Consider the following 18352-nt stretch of genomic DNA (forward strand, 5'->3'; position numbering starts at 1 on the left):
AACAAAAACTACGAATAGCGATTTAATCATTGGGAGGGTATCAGCGTAAAATACACCACCACAACCCGACCTCAACGCCGCGCCCGCGCCGGTCCTAGACGACGGAACAAAGCGGAAGCGCGCCGCTATACATGTGTCTATTTTTAGCCCGCCCGCCTCCCCCCACCATCCTCACCACAACATCCCTTTTGTCTCTTGACTCCACAGTCAGGTATTAGACACTGGACAGTCTATTGTGGCGTGGTCTTTCCACGGTTGCGCTGTTTGTTTACGTGCATCGTGCATCAGTTCTTTCAGTCGAGCGCTTCGCTGCTTCTTTTTTGATGTGATTGGTGACTAGTGAGTGTAGTAGGCTACTATGAGTGAGAAAAAGAAACCTAGTGGCGCTGAATTCCGTAAACGTGCAAATCAGAGAATAGCGCAAGAGGCGATCTTCCTAAAAAAGGTTCCTAGAATAAGTAATTTCTTTAACGTTGTATCTGATGTTCATACGAGTCAACATAATTCTAATGACAAAAATGTTGACACTCAAAAAAGCTTGCCTCAAAATGAAGCTTCTGCCTCATCATGTTCAGATAACATAAATCCAGCTTCAAATGATCAGAATTTTTGTTCAGCTTCTGAACTATCCTTACCATCCACCACATCTCGTACACATCATTCGCCTAGTAGGCCTAAGCAGGTTACCGTAGAACCACTAAACCCATATTCTAGAAATAGTTTTGATTTTACACTAGATGATCCGGCCACTTGGGACACAAAAAACGATGAACAAGTTCTTCAAATAATCAATTCAAATGTCAAGCAAGATTTGCAAGAAGATTTTTCAAAGTCAGAACGGTACTATAAAAATGATGTTAAAAAAAACCGTAAGCTTTCAGTAAATTTGTTTTCAGGCGAAATCCCGAACGGAGAACGTTTTAGAAGAGATTGGCTTTTGTATTCAAAATCCACTGGTTGTGTATTTTGCATTCCATGTCTTCTCTTTCAACCAGAAAATAAAAGAACTTCTTTTTGTGAAGGTTTCTGTGACTGGAAACATTCATTAACTTTAGCCAAGTCACACGAACAATCAAATGACCACAGGATTAATGTCCTTAAATTAATTTCAAGAAAAAAGTCTCTTTCCGTAGAGTCCTTGGTCTCTTCACAGCATCAACAAGAGGTGAAGTATTGGAGAGACGTTCTAACTAGAATAGTGACAGTTGTAAAATTTTTGGCATCTAGAGGACTTCCGTTTCGAGGTGACAATCAAGAATTAGGTTCAACTTCCAATGGCCTTTATTTAGGATGCCTTGAGCTAATTAGTGAGTTTGATCCATTCTTAGCACAACATTTCACTAAATACGGCAATAAGGGTAAAGGAAATGTATCATACTTGTCATCAGACGTATGCAATGAATTTATTACCGTCATGAGCAACGAGGTGCTTCGTACAATAATTGATGAGATTAATCAAGCACGATATTTTGCCCTGGTTGTTGATTCGACACCTGATGCGTCACATAGTGACCAGCTGGCGGTAGTTTTACGGTATGTGTCCCTAAAAGATGCTTGTGCCACAGAGCGGCTTGTAAAACTCTTGCCACGTATATCGCACAAGTCTGAAGGTCTTGAAGAGGCAATCCTTTTGTCTCTTCAAGATCTGAAACTGGACATTCGAAATTGTCGTGGCCAAAGTTATGACAATGCATCAAACATGTCGGGCCCTTACAGTGGATTACAGTCAAGGATTAAACGAATAAACCACCTTGCAGATTATGTTCCGTGCGTCGCACATTCCCTTAATCTTGTAGGCAGCTATGCGGCCGAAAAGGCTTGTGTGGAGGTTGTAATCTTTTTCAACTTTGTTCAAAACTTCTTCAATTTTTTTTCAGCATCTACGCATAGATGGAATGTCCTAAAAGCATTAATAGGGAAGAGCAATGATGGAAAACCACAAAAAGAAAAGAAAACTCTGATGTTAAAATCCATGAGTGACACTAGGTGGTCAGCCAGGTCCGACGCACTACTTGCTTTGGTTACCAGCCATAAAGAAATCAAAGCTGCCCTTGAAGATTTGATTAAGGATAAAACACAAACACCAGACACACGGCTGACAGCAGAAGGGTTTGTTAAAACCTTGGAGAATTTCCAAACAGTTCTTTTAATTGTAATTTGGAATGATATCTTGCAAAGAGTGGACAAAGTTAGCAAAACGTTGCAAACAGAAGAATTAGACCTACTTGGTGCTACAAAAGAGCTTGAGTCTTTATCGTTGTTCTTAAACGAGAAAAGTGAAAAATTTGATGACTTTGAAGCTGAAGCTTTGAAAATGGCTAATTTAAGTACCCCTTCTTATGACAGAGCAAGAAAACGTACCATGTTTTTTGATGAACAAAGGGATGAACAGTTTGAGAAAATGGATCCTAGAACAAGATATAGAACTGGAGTTTTCAAACCCATTTTCGACCATCTAGTAGTGCAGCTCAGTAGCCGGAAAAATAGTTACGAAAATCTAAGTAAAAGATTTGAAATATTCAGTCAACTTCACGAGAAGAAGTATGAAGATCTAGTGGAACAAGCTAAAAAGGTTGCTCAGTACTACTCCAATGACATTTGCGAAAATGACTTCGTACAAGAGTGTCATCACTTTCAAATGTACATGAAGGCTGAGAAACTGAAGAGAATAAGAGACTGCTACTCATACATCAAAGAAAATAGTTTAACAAGCACATTTCCGAATTTGGAAGTAGCCATTAGGGTGTATTTGACTCTGCCAGTTACAAACTGTTCGGCAGAGAGGAGTTTTTCGGCCTTGAAGAAAATCAAGTCAGAAAATAGAAGTACAATTGCAGATGAAAAGCTAAACAGCTTGATATTACTGTGCACTCAAAGTGACATAACCTTGAAACTTGACTGTGATAAACTGATTTCCACATTTTCAAACTTGAAAATGCGGAAGAAACCAATGTAAATAGAAACCGATGAACTGATGAACTTACAACAAAGATAATATAACATGAAAGTGTGATGTTATTATTAATATTGAACTAGTATATCAAGATGTAATGTTATAAAGGCAGAGTACAGTGTATATAGTAGAATAATAATTACAATTATAATAATAAGGGTGGGAGGGTGGTCCGTGATACCGTAGTAACAAAACCTATTGATTATTATGCTAATCTGTTATTGTTTAAGCGTCAATAACGGTTTTGTTTTGTTTTACGGTTGCCAGTCCGGGACACGGCGGGTCCATAGGTGGTGGATAATGGAATATTCTCTATTTGTAAAGAGAATAGGGGTTAGATCCCCCCCGAACCAAAACTGGCAAATAAGAAAAAAAGTACAAGAAAAAGCGGAAATCTATTTCGAAATATGGCGCTAGTGGCCGGGTTGTGTTGGCGTATATTTGGTGGTTGGGAGGGGGGGGGCGCTTGTCAAAATGGTGCCCATAGCGCCAAAGACCCTAAAAACGGGCCTGCACATAACTCTACTTTTTACTGACGTTTATATTGTCTAATTTAAAATTATATATTATACAATTGGTGTAGAATGTAAACATACAACCCCGTGACGTCACGACGCGTTTTGGGGTGGCTGGTATAAGCTAAATTTTTAGTCGTCTTTAGGGGCCAAACGAAAGACAAACAAAACTTTCTTATCTTTGATACAGGTTCTAAATTATGTTCTGTTGTGATTTATACCATTTTTTTCGAATTTAAAAATTTATGCAAGTTCCCTATTGCACTAATATGGTAATTTAAAAAACGGTCCGAAACAGTCAATTTGAAAGGTGTAACTTCAATTGTGCCGCTATTAACTGTCAGAGTTTGGAACTATGTACTAAACCGGCCACTCACGGTACTGCGACGTCGTTCAATTTTGTTGAATTCGACTAATTGACAAAAATTTTGATCGTGTGTGACCGTGCATCCAACAAAATCGTTACAATTTTAGCACAGAGAAACTGGTTTTATGCTGGAGTACTGCAGAATTAATATCATCGACGGTTTTGTCATACGACGCTCGACGCCGCAATACTATGAGTGGCCGGCTTGAGATCCCTGCACAACTAATATAGTGACGAGCGCCCTATAACCGGCAAAATAGCGCAAAAGATGGAAAACATAATACATTGCAAAACAAAAAGAGATGAAACTAGTGAAGATGGGAAGGATAGTTTTTCTTCTTCTTCATGTGCCATCTCCTCTAAGAAGGTTGGCAACCATCACGGCAATTCGCACTTTCGATACCGCTGCTCTAAAGAGATCAGCAGAAGTGCAATTAAACCAAGCTCTCAAATTGTTTAACCAGGAGATGCGTCTTCTTCCGCGACTCCTTCTACCCTGTATTCTTCATTGTATTATTAATTGTAACAAGTTACAACGCTTGCCCCTCATAACATGTCCCAGCTATTGCAGTTTTCTGACTTTAATTGTATTTAAAACCTCTTTATCTTTTCCCATTCTTCTCAACACCTCGATATTCGTGACTCTATCCACCCAACTTATTCTTAATATTCTTCTGTAGGCCCATAACTCAAAGGTTCCTATTCTGTCCGAAACATCCTTCTTTAATGTCCAAGCCTCCAACCCATAGAATAATACGGAGAACACGTAGCATCTCAGAAGTCTTATCATTAAAGAAATTGTAATGTCCCTGCTACAGAGCACTTTTTTCAGTTTGTTGAAAGCATTCCTTGCCTCTCCTATTCTTGCTTTAATCTCTTCTATATACTCATTAGTTTCATTAATTATTGTACCCAAATATTTATATTTTTCAACCTTTTTAATTTGTTCTCCATGTATTGTTATGCTTTCTTGGCGCTGTTGAACTTTTGTGATTACCATAAATTGTGTCTTTTTTGTGTTTAGGGACAGTCCGTTTTCTTGGCTGACTTCTACCACTCTGTCAACAATTTGTTTTAAATCCTCAAGACATTCGGCTAATAAAATAGTGTCGTCGGCAAACCGTATATTATTGATTGGTCGGCCATTTACTTTTATTCCCGTGGTTAGGTCTTCTAGTGCTACCTGGATTATTTCCTCTGAATACAAATTGAACAAAGTAGGAGACAGGACACAGCCCTGTCTGACGCCCCTCTCAATCTGTATTTCATTTGAAAAGGCGTTGTTCTCTTTTACCACAGCGATCTGATTATAATAGATAGCACTAATGATCCTGATGTCCCTCATATCTAAGTTTTTCTTTTCAAGTAATTCGATAAGGCGGTTATGTCTGACTTTATCGAAGGCTTTGTTGTAATCCAAGAAACACATATATACTGGCTGATTAACATCCATGCACCTTTGCACAAGTACATTTACAACGAACAGTCCCTCGTTCCCATTGCATTTCTAAATCCAAATTGCGTGTCGCTTATGTCCTGCTCAAGTTTGTTATGTATTCTCCGGTGTATAATTTTTAAAAATATTTTGGGTGTATGACTCATTAAACTTATTATCCGGTGGTCTTGGCATTCTTTTGCGTTTGGTTTTTTTGGCAGTGTTATGATCGTTGACAGCAGCCAATCTCTGGGAATGATTCCTGTACTGTATATTGTATTAAATAAGTCGACCAATATTCCAATTTGCTGTTCTTCTATTAACCGTATTATGTCTACAGGTATTTGGTCAGGACCTGTTGCCTTGTTGTTCTTTGTTCGCTTTATCGCCTCTAATACCTCATCTTCTGTTATGTCTGGGCCGTTGTCGAACTTTTCCTGCTCTAGTACTATTTCTACTATTATTTCTTTAATTTTCTTATGAAGGTTTAAGTTATCATGTTTCTCTACCAACTGTTCAATCTCTGCGCATCTGTCACTATACCATCTTTTCTTTGCCTCTCTGATCTTTCTCCTTATTTCTGTGTATAATATTATACATGTTTTTGTCTTTGGTTTTATAAGATCGCCTTGCTTCCATGAGATCTAGAATCTCCTCGGTCATCCATTCATTTTTATTCTTAATTAGTTTAGGTGTTAGTGTTGTCTCACATCTGCGGAGAAGAGCATCTTTTAACATGTGCCATTTCTTGTTCGCATCTTCAATAGGAATAATTTCTATTTTGGTGAGCTATTCTTTAATTTTTAGTGTGACTTGCTCTTTTGTTGGTGGATCTCTTAAACGAGATACTTGTATCGTCTCTACTTTAGTTTTAACCACAGGCTTCTTTAGATTAATTCTAAACCTTCCTACAACTGGGTTGTGATCATATCTCACATCAGCTCCAGGGTATGATTTTACTGATTTTATGGAATTTCGGTATCGTTTGCAGATGAGAAGGTAGTCAATTTGTTGTCAATGTTGGTTGTCTGCTGGTGATTTCCATGTATAGAGTCTCCTGGTCGGCAGATCATGATAAGTATTCGTGACAATAAAATCGGTCTCTTGGCAGAATTGAGCCAATCTTTCTCCTCTCTCGTTACGAATGATCGTTATAAACGTATAAATTAACATTACATTACATAGTTTCCCATCTTTAGACGTACCAGAGGACTATGACAACTGTCACTGTTACAGTAGAAATTTATTAATACTCCTGTCACAGACGTCTAAAGGTGGAAAACTAGGTAATGTAATGTTAATTTATACGTTTATAAAGATCATTTCCACCTCCACTAGTTTAATCTCTTATTGTATAAATAATAATTTACTACAAATACTCACGTTGAGACTAATTTCATTTGCATGCCATGCAAGTAAAAATATTTGCATAATCATTACACATAGATACGTCAGCCGAAAAACTATAACTGCATCGCGTTCAAACTAAAATTAGAAGATTTTTTTTGTTTCTGCAAATAGTACGTCAAATATCTATCTTACTGTTAATAACTCATAAAATATGGCTGTAATCTGAAATGAGTTAATTGTAAATTCCATGAGCATAAGATACTTCATATTATCATCTAATTCTTCTACATATCTAAAACAGAAAAAGCTAAACAATCATCAGTTAAAGAACAATTTTTCAGACTAAAACTAATAACACTAGGAGTTCTCATTACTATTTCAAGCACTAAAGCTGAATACCTGAGAATATTTGAGGCTTCAATAAAGGAAGCTATTTACTTGAGAAATTAGTTTTATGAATTACATATTAACAATCGACTTAAATTGTATAACCCTATTTAATGACAATCGGAGTACGTATGATACACAGAAGCTCTCTGTTAATCCTTCATTTTGTAAGCGATCAAATAGGCGATGCAATGAATCAGTAAAAAGAAACCTACCAACTTTTTGGAACTAAGTTTGGAAATTCGGTAGAAGTGCTCAAAAATAATAAAATAATTTAGAACTAATAGTTGTAGGAAACGAGTTCAATATTACTACTCCGGGGTTTTTGGGGCCGCTCAACAAGAATATCATGTTGGTGATGGTGTCCAAGGCACCTGGTACCCAGGACGAACTAATTTTGTATCGAACTTTAATAAAACTCAAGAAGACGAGTTCTTTCTTGGGCACCAGGTGCCTCAAAGACCATTATGGATATGATAGTGGTATTCAGCGACCCAAAAAACACCCGAGTAACGACTTTTTTTACTGTATTTTTGACTGCACTGTTTTTGTATCGAAATTTCACAAAACTTGGGGAAGCATGAGGAAAAATTGAGGGGCAACTGAGCAAAAGGTATTAAATTCAAAATATATGATTTTGAGTTCTCGACAAAAAACTAATCGAATTAAACCTATAAGTTTTCAATTTTTAAAGCTTTAATTTGTTGGATTTATTGCAGTTTGCTTAAACATTATGTAGATTTATAGCATTTTTCTCCATATGAATGGATTTATTTCGGTTTTATGAAACGTTGGTTGGATTTATGTCTTTTTGCCAAATATGTAAATACCGAAATGTCGAAAATAAAACACCAGTTTACGAAAATACTATTAATTTATAAAATAAAGCTTCTCAAATATACAGGGTGTCCCGAAAAGATTGGTCATAAATTATACCACACATTTTAAGCTCAAAAATAGTTCGATTGAACCTAACTTACCTTAGTACAAATGTGCTCGCAAAAAAAGTTACAGCCCTTTGAAGTTACAAAATGAAAATCGATTTTTTTCAATATATCGAAAACTATTAGAGATTTTTTATTGAAAATGGACATGTATCATTCTTATGGCAGGAACATCTTAAAACAAAATTATAGTGAAATTTGTCCACCCCATAAAAAAATTATGGGGATTTTGTTCCCTTAAACCCCCCCAAACTTTTGTGTACGTTCCAATTAATTCTTTATTGTGGTACCATTAGTTAAACACAACGTTTTTAAAACTTTTTTGCTTCTTAGTATTTTTTCGCTAATGCAGGTTTTATCGCGATGTGGCTTTTTTTTCAATATATTTACGTAAAATTTTTATGGGGGTTTTGTTCCTTTAAACCCCCCAAATGTTTGTGTACGTTCCAATTAAACTATTATTGTGGCACCATTAGTTAAACACATTGTTTTTAAAACTTTTGCCTCTTAGTCTTTTTTTCATACGTCATCTTTTATCGAGATGTAGCTTCTTTTTCAAAATATATCTAAAAATGTAAATTATAAATAAATTTTCAGATTATTAACAGGTCTCTATAATCGTACTTAACCATATACAAATATGTGGTGGATTTCGACAAATATTCAAAATATCTCAATAAACACTGACTTATTGAAAAAGTACTAAGAGGCAAAAAAGTTTAAGAAACATTGTCTTTAACTAATGGTGCCACAATAATAATTTAATTGGAACGTACACAAAAGTTTGGGGGGGTTTAAGGGAACGAAACCCCCATAAAACTTTTATGGGGTGCACAAATTTCACTTTAATTTTTTTTTAAGATTCTGCTACCATAAAAAATGCTACATGTCTATTTTCAATAAAAAATCTCTGGAAGTTTTCGATATATGAAAAAAAATCCATTTTCATTTTATAACTTCAAAGGGCTGTAACTTTTTTTGTGTGCACTATTGTATATAGGTAAGTGATGTTCAATCAACCTATTTTTGACCCCAGAATCTGCGGTATAATTTATGACCAATCTTTTCGGGACACCCTGTATATCATTTTCTAGACAATCGCATTCCTTTTCAATTTCATCACCTTCATTATCAATATCATCTTCTTGGTTTTCTAGAATGTCCTTATACCATTAAGGTCTTCTTCTTATTCCCAATAAATATTTTTTCAAGGATTTATTGCAGTTTGGTTAAACACGATGGATTTACGTCAGTTTGCTTGGTCTCAAAATGGGATTTAATGCATTTTTGTTTAGTTTTGAATAATAATTCATATAGCGATATACACACACCGGCAAAATTAGCCGAACACCTTAAAAATGGGACATGTTTGATGTCTCGAATTTCCTAAACCAGTGGTCCAATTTGAGTGATTCTTTTAGTATGTTATAGCCTTATTATTTAGGAATATCGTTGTAATAATATTGTAGCTAGACAGGTAAATATCATTTTATACCGGGTGTACGAATCATACTCTGTTTTTTTCTTAAAGTTTGGAACACCCTGTGGAATATTCTAGCATATGTAAAATATTAAAATTAAAACTCGATTGTAGAATTAGGCGTTCTTAACATTTTGCTTTTCGATTCATTTACTTATGTGGGATAATGAAAAAGTTATGTGCGTTAACAACTATCCATGTTTTTCATCAATAAATCCTCATAGTAGGGGAGGAAAGTATGCTAAATTTGCAGTTACTCGAGCGTTATGGGTACCTATTGGATTGTGGAGAGTATGTGCTAAAACCAGAAAAACATTAGGTTAAGTTTTTCAATCGCTTTTTTTCCGATTAAAGCGCTATCTATCCATAATTGGAAAAAATGTTGCGAATAAAAGTTGCTTATTTTTACGTCAAGAATCCAAATTTGCAATAAAAATTGGGGGGGTGTTTGGTGCCATTCGATAGATTTTTGAAAAATATTGAATACATGTATTTTGCAGTTTTACGATCTGATGTTCATTTCGCGAAATATCGCAGGGTTCGTATTTAAAATTTTTAATATACCCTCCACCCCTCTCTGTGGGGTGTCGTGTTTAGTATTGTTCGATATATTTTTGAAAAATATTGAACAAGTATTTTTTAGTTTTTCGATCTGACGTTAATTTCGCGAAATATTCGCTTTTTTTGTGAAACTTTGTGACTCGCCCATTTTCTTACGCCCCGCTCAAATCGTCAGATTTTTGAAATAAACACTATTTTGCATGTACATACTTGACTACCTTATCTTAATCTGACGATTTCGAGTTTTTCTAAGAATAGATTATTTTTTTTTTTCGGTCCCTCCTTAATGAATTCCATCTGCAAAATACACGTACTTATTCAATATTTTTCAAAAATCTATCGAATGGCACCAAACACGACCCCCCACGGACGTGCGGTGGGAGGTTACTTTAAAATCTTAAATAGGAGCCCCCAATTTTTATTGCAGATTTGGATTCTTGACGTAAAAATAAGCAACTTTTATTCGCAACATTTTTTCCAATTATGGATAGATGGTGCTATAATCGGAAAAAACGATTGGTGGAAATGGAAAATTAAATTAAAAAATGAAGAGTCCCACACTTTATGGAAAACTTAACTTAACTTTTTTTGGTTTTAGCAGCCACTCTTCACAATCCAATAGGTCCCCATAACGCTCGAGTAACTGCAAAAGCGTACTTTTCTCTCCTACTGAGGATTTATTGATGAAAAACATGGCTAGTTGTTAAAGCACAAGACTTTTTTATTTTCCAACATAAGCAAATGAATCAAAAAAGAAAATGTTAAGAAAGCCTGAAGCTATAATTGAGTTTTAATTTCAATATTTTATATATGCTAGAATATTCCACAGGGTGTTCCGAACTTTAAGAAAAAAACACAGTATGATTGGTACACCCGGTATAAAATGACATTTACCTGTCTAGCAACAATATTACACCGATATTCTTAAATAATAAGGCTGATCTACTAAAAGAATCACTCAAATCGGACAACAGATTTAGGAAATTTGAGACATCAAACATGTCCCATTTTTAAGGTGTTCGGCTAATTTTGCCGGTATGTGTGTGTGTATTGGATTTAAAGCAAATTGCCTGAAATGAATAGTTCACAATGTAGATTGAACTAAACCAAGTACGGTATGCGGCAAAATAAACAGTACTGAAATTCGTATGTCTCAAATTTGTATGTGTCAGGTGCCGAAACGTACTAAGTAGTTCCCGAAGGTCGTTATAACCTATGTGAATGATAATTTTAGATGCTTTAGAATGCTACTCAGTTTTGCAGAAAAAAATTTTATGGTGGAGTACTATTTTCGGTCATACGGAAAATATCACAAAAACGGTCCAAGCTTAAAATCGACAATGGTTTCAGCAGGACGGGACAACCTGTTACACTGCCAGGGAGTCGAATACTGCGCGATCATGTTGGGAGTTTTCACTTACCAGAACTAACGCCACCAGATGCGTACACATGGGGAATGCTGAAGGGGCCAGACATATCCAAAGTCTGCCATTTCGGAATTGTGGACTAGAATTTTGCGGACTAAAAATTTTTTCATCCAGAGGCAGTGACGGATCAAGAAATTTGCCTTGAGAGGGAAAATTTGCCTTAGGGGGAACTTCCAATGAAAAACCAACCAAAAGACGTAAAAAAGATAAACTCAGATTACATAAAAGACACAAATAATAACTTATAGGCATTAATTTTCCTAACTAGCGTGTTTATTGGGTTGAATTTGTCTTTCTGTGGTTTCGGTTTCATGTCAGCTAATATATTTTTATGTTTGAACAAATTTTTTTCTTTAATTTTTGGATCTTGTTAGGGGGGAAATTTCCTCATTTTCCCTCCCCGTAGATCCGCCACTGGCCAGAGGGCATCTTTAACATCTGTTTTATTGGGAACGTGCATCGTTGTGAATAATGTTTGCACGGCTATATCATATTAGATATATTATAAATAGTCGTAAACATTTTAATATTCATTTCAGTACTGTTTATTTTTCCTCATACTGTACCTTGTACTATTTACTTCAAAAATGTCAAAAACTGGATTTATTGCTTTTTGCTCAGTTGCTCCTCAATTATACCATCTAGGGAACAGAAAGTCCCTAATATGAAGAAGGATTTAATAAAATTCACTGATAGATCAAACATTAATTGCCCATGATACTGGATCAAGAGTCTTTGGGCAAACATGCAACTATAAAAATCTTAGAGCCTAGAGAAATATACACCTGTATTCCAGGGTGAAGTTTTTGCTTTGGTGACCTGCATTGATGAAATCATAAATGGCGACCATTAAGCTAAGACAATTAACATTTACACAAATAGTCAAGCGGCTATTCTCGCAGTAAAGAACTCAATCACGAAATCAAAACTGGTGAAGTACTGCAAAGATCTCCTCAATAACCTGGCAAAAGATAATAAAGTGCCTTTAATATGGATTCCAGGTCATGAACGTGTGCTTGGAAATGAAAGACTATATATGTTGGCTTTAGAGGCCCAGAACCTTTCTGTGGTATCACTAAAAATGCTACGAAAAGGAAAAACGATAATCAGAGATGGCTGATAAGGAATCATCAAAAGAAATGGAGAGCCACGCAAGGACAAATATAGACTAAAATAATAATCAATTAGACTTAGGCAAACATGCAAATTGCATATTTTGCATATAATGCATAAAAAATGCAAAAATGTCAAATTTTGCATATTTTTATAAAAGTGAGCATAAAGTGCATATAATTTTAAAATTTGGTGTTAACTGTATATTTTTATATTCAAAGTTATAGATAGCTTGAAAATGCAAATATTTAATTTTGTTTTATAATCATTTGGTATTCAAATTCTTGGTATTAGTATGGTATAACTAGATCCAAACCCAGATATCCAACGTGAAAGTTATCCTCCAACACCAAATTGTTCTATATGGTCCACATAATGTTCAGAAAAAGGTCATACCATTTTGAGCGTCGGATTTGGGGGGGGGGGAGAGGGGGGAGAAATCGGTAAATTCGTAGTTTTTTAAGTTTTTCGTCAATATTTCTAAAACTATGCGGTTTAGCCTGAACAACCTTCTATACAAAAATGTTCTACATTAAATTTGAAACAAAAAAGGCCCTATGCATAATCCTTCTAAAATGAACGGTTTCAAAGTGACGGAGGTAGTATAGTATAATTGGTCCAAAAAAGGCCTAACCCAGACATTGAAAGTAAAAGTTTTCCTCCAACACCAAATTGTTCTATATGGTCCAGATATTGTTCAATAAAAAGTTACATCATTTTAAGCGTCCGGTTTGGGGGGAGATGGGGGAAAATCGGTAAATTAGTAGTTTTTGTAGGTTTTTCGTCAATATTTCTAAAAATATGCTTTAGCGTAAACAATATTCTATACAAAAATGTTCTACATCAAATTTAAAACAAAAAAGTTCTTATACATAATTGTTATAAAATCAACGATTCCAGAGTTACGGAGGGTGAAAAGTGGAGGTTTTCGATACTTTTTATATTTTTTGGGCAATTTATAATATTTTTACTGATTGAAAGAACAGGATTTGCTATTTCAGTGGCCGATGGTATGTTAGTGATAAGCCCTTGAAGAAACGTCAACCTCACCACCCAAAATCATCATCAATTGCCCAAATAATATAAAAAGTATCGAAAACCTCCACATTTCACCCTCCATAACTCTGGAACCGTTGATTTTATAACAATTATGGATAGAACCATTTTTGTTTTAAATTTTATGTAGAACGTTTTTTATGGAACATTGTTTACAATTAAACATAGTTTTAGAAATATTGACGAAAAACGTAAAGAAACTACTAATTTACAGACTTCTCCCCCATCTTCCCCCCAAACCGGATGCTCAAAATGGTGTAACTTTTTACTGAACAATATGTGGACCATATAGAACAATTTGGTGTTGGAGAAAAACTTTTATTTTGGATGTCTGGGTTAGGCCTTTTTTTTGACCAATTATATTATACTACCTCCGTAACTTTGAATAAATTATTGCTTATTTTACCTGATGCCGCACCATATATGGTGAAAGCAGGACAAAATTTAAAATATTTTATCCAAACTTGTTGTGACAATACATGTGACAATACATGTCACTTGTTTAGGGCATGGAATAAACAGAGTTGCGGAGGAAGTGAGAAAAAAATTTCCACTAGTTAACAGTTTAATAGGGAGCGTCAAAAAGAAATCATCTGAATGAAATCATCTGTAAGAATACAATGTTACAGAGATATGCTTCCTGCTGTTCCACTGCCACCACAACCCATTTTAACACGTTGGGGAACATGGTTGGAAGCAGCTAATTTCTATGCTGATCATTTTGTTGATTAAAAAAAATTAACCTTTTAACGGATGATAGTTGCCAATCTTTATTGGAAGCTAAGCAAGCCTTCCAAAATAACATCCACCAACAGCAACTGTCATTAATAAAATCAAATTATAGTTTTGTTCAGAAAAATATAACTCAATAGAATCCTCCAAATTATCATTGTCAGAGAGTACAGTTTTAATAAAAGAATTTGACTCATTATGTCAAAACGTTAAAGGTACTATTGCAAAGGAAATTTTTCAAACATTTGAAGTAACCATGGAAAAAAATAGTGGTTTCCAGGTTCTTTCTGAAGTGGTTCAAGTACTAGCTGGGACATTTTCCTAACCACTTAATTTAGAACCATCTATTATAGTCAATTTGAAAAATGCCCCAGTTACATCAGTTGATGTCGAAAGAAGTTTTTCTATTTATTAGAAAATTTTGAACACCATTTGAATCTATTGTTACCACAATTCAAAATAATATTTATATGTTAAAATAATTGTATACGTTATGTATTTATAATATTTATTGTAAGTATTTTTGTAAATAAAAAATGCATGCATATTTTCTAGATAAATATGCATATTTTTCATAAAATATTGCATATTCTTGGATAAAATACTGCATATTTATGCGCATATTTCATACTTTTTTATTTGCATATTTGCCTAAGTCTAATAATCAAGAATACTATTGTGCGTCCCACCGGGCCCTGATTCTAAATCAAATTTCGACCAAAAACAAGTCGCTTTCAATATGGCGACTGTCGAAATTATTTGACACGGAGATGAATGAATGGCCAAAAGCGAGGTTAGGTTTAGTTTAGATGTGTTTTGTTTATTTCTTGCAAGGAAAACTAAATCAACAGGTATAATATAGCTGGGTTTAATTGAAATTTGCTTGTTTTGAGGAATTAGATAGAATAGTATTAAATTAGAAATATAATAATTGAGAATGTCCACAACATGAATCATCAACTCAATGGGTGCGTTCGGACGACCATAGCGGCTGGCATTCAGCAGAAATCGGCTGAGTGGTTGTATCCAGCCGTGATAGGGAAAGCTTAGTAAATCTCTCAGCGGCTGGCTTCCAGCGGTGACGTCTGACAGCTACTGCTGGCTCAGCTGTCCAGCCGCTGTGGTCGTCCGAACGCACCCAATGAAAGATGTGAGGTAATAATCTGGGAAAATTAGTAAAAAACAAGGAAAATTAATTACCAGCTATTTTATTGCTGGACATGCTGAAATCAAATCTTAAGATTTCCTATATTAGTAATATAGCTGTGCAAAGTCCACAGAAAGTGTGCTATTTTGTTTATAAACAAATTAGCACTCCGAAATCTTTTTTTTTTATTATTGCCCTATAACTCCGAAAATTTTAACTTTAAACCAAAACACTCACATAAAAATTGACAGTAATTTAATTCTGCACATTGATAATTTATTCCAATTTCCTTCGACGGAAATTTTCTTCGGAAAATTCGGGTTTTCCAAACAAAATCTTTAATTTTCAACTAAAATTTAAGGGAAGTAATTATTTATCAATAATTAAATAATTTGGTGACAGTGACATAAATCTTTTTTGTTATGAGTGTCTTGAAGATATGAAAATTTGTATGTACAAAGAGGACCGGAATTAAAAGGTATCTAATGGTTCAAAGATTAAAATCCTGTTGTTTATAACTCTGTCGCAAATGCCGGTCAAATTTGACCGGTTATACCTGGAATCACTCCTCGCAATTCAATTTGTTTTTCTTCGAAAAGGACACAGAAGCCGTGCTCTTTTCAACAGCGTTAACTTAATTTAATTTAATCTAATATTTTCTGAGGGGTTCTATTTGTTTATAAGCCAAAAAATTGTTTCTTTATAACATTCCTGAGACCGCTCAAATGGTCCAATTTCAATCCTGTAAGGTACGTTGAATAGGTATCCGCTGTGAGCTCGTACGTAGAGGGGATATTTACAAATTCTCGAGCGCCAGTAGTGGCAAGTCTGTAAACGTTTACCGGAAATTTGACATACATGTCAAAGTGGTTAATGTAAAATTAAAATTAAAAACATTAATTATAAAAAATATTAGTTGGTCAAAGCTGTGGTATATATTTTTACCTTAAATATACTTACGTTTTAAATACTGAATTTAAGTTTTTTTAATGTTCCGTAATATGTAATTATAATTTAATCTAAAAATCTTAGCGCCATCTACACGATAATTGTGAAAGTATCCGAAGTAAGAAATTCATATTTTATCAATAGAACGTCAAAATGATTAGCAGAATCTTAAAAAAATCGATTACAATTTAATTAATTTTTTGCGTTGTAAATGTTAAGCGATAACAATTAAATAATAAATTTAAAAATTACCGGTGAAAGATAATTCCAGTAATCCGCTAGGAGCGCCACCAGCGAAGCTCAGAGCGTATAGTGATTTTTTATATGAAAATCATAGTTATTCTGGTGTATCATAATCTTTCTGGTTATTATTTCGACCGAAATTTTTTAATTAACATTTTAATTATTGCTAAACTATTGGTTAGATTGTCGCCGGTCTCCTGATATACAGAGAGGGGCTAAATTATGGAATACATTCATTTTCTCTAAAATGGACGATTTTAGAGAAAAATCCCGAAACAGGTCGATTTTTATTTTTAAATTAAATTTCTTGGCATATATTTCAAACTAGTGACGTCATCCATCCGAGCGTGATGACGTAATTATTTTTTTAAATAGGAATATGGGTTCGTGTTGTAGCTCATTTACAAAGGCGTTCAATGCTCTATTCAGTATTATAAACATTAATATCATTATTTATACAGGGAGGCCAAAAAAAATTTTGAATTAAATTAATTGACGCAAGAAGAAGAATGCATGTAATTTATTTAACTCAAAATACATTCTATTGCTGTCAGAAAATAGAAAAAAATGTTTATTTTGCAAATAAACATTGCTTTTAGCTTAAATTAAAAGTTCAAACTGCCAATAGGTAGGAGGGAGGCTGTTTGTGATTTAATTTAAGCGAAAAGAAATGTTTATTTGTGAAATAAACCTTTTTTTCTATTTTCTGACAGCAGTACAATGTATTTTGAGTTAAATAAATTACATACATTCTTCTTTTTGCGCCAATTAATTTAATTCAAAATTTTTTTTGGCAACCCTGTATAAATAGCTAATGATATTAATGTTTATATTACTGAATAGAGAATTAAACGCCCTTTCAAATGACCTACCACACGACCCCTATTCCTATTAACAAAATTATCGATTACGTCATCACGCTCAGATGGATGACGTCACTAGTATGAAATATATGCCAAGAAATTGTAATTTAAAAATAAAAATCGACCTCTTTCGGGATTTTGCTCCAAAATCGTCCGTTTTAAAGAAATGAATTTATTCCATAATTTAGCCCCTCTGTATAATCTACTATAATAAATCTTTCATGTCTTCAATTATTTAATTATTGATAAATAATTAGGTACTTCCCTAAAATTTTAATTGAAAATGGCAGATTTTTTGGGAAAACTCGGATTTTCTGAGTAAAATTTTTGTTGAAGGAAATCGGAAAAAAAATAACTTTGTGCAGAACTAAATTACGGTGAATTTTTATTTGAGTGTTTTTGGCTCAAAGGAAAAATTATAGGAGTTACAGACCACTAATTGAAAAAAAAAAAAGATTTAGGAGTGCTAATTTGTTTATAAATAAAATAACACACTTTCTGCGGACTTGTCATACCCCATATTATAATATATGCAATCTTAAGATTCGATTTTAGCAATAAAATAGCTGGTAAATAATTTTTCCCAAAAATGGTATTTTTTCGATAATTTTCCCAGACTATCAACAAAATCCAAGAAACCGAAGCGCCAACCCAAATTCTGAGCAGTCTCAACATGATAAGGTTAATATCCCCAAGAATCGCTATTGGCTCCGTGCGTCTCCCCTCTACTTACAGTCACGTGACACGCTGTCAGATTTTGTAAGGACGTTTTAACATTGAGTCTTATGGGATTATTTTGTTAAACTTGAATATTTTATTTTGTAGTGATAA

The 18352-nt window shown here is 34.3% G+C and overlaps 1 protein-coding gene across 1 annotated transcript in view; it reads right to left on the reverse strand.

The window, feature by feature from the left end:
* LOC126891705 (putative odorant receptor 85d) overlaps positions 1-18352 on the reverse strand; it is a 101122-nt gene that overhangs the window by 13127 nt on the left and 69643 nt on the right. The window contains exons 6-7 of the mRNA XM_050660969.1: positions 6813-6912; positions 6654-6755 (exon numbers count right to left, since the gene is read on the reverse strand). Coding sequence (XP_050516926.1) covers positions 6654-6755; positions 6813-6912 — 202 coding nt within the window. The remainder of the gene's footprint in view (positions 1-6653; positions 6756-6812; positions 6913-18352) is intronic.

Source organism: Diabrotica virgifera, chromosome 1 (genome assembly GCF_917563875.1).
Source record: "Diabrotica virgifera virgifera chromosome 1, PGI_DIABVI_V3a".
In the NCBI taxonomy this organism is placed as follows: Eukaryota; Metazoa; Arthropoda; class Insecta; order Coleoptera; family Chrysomelidae; genus Diabrotica; species Diabrotica virgifera.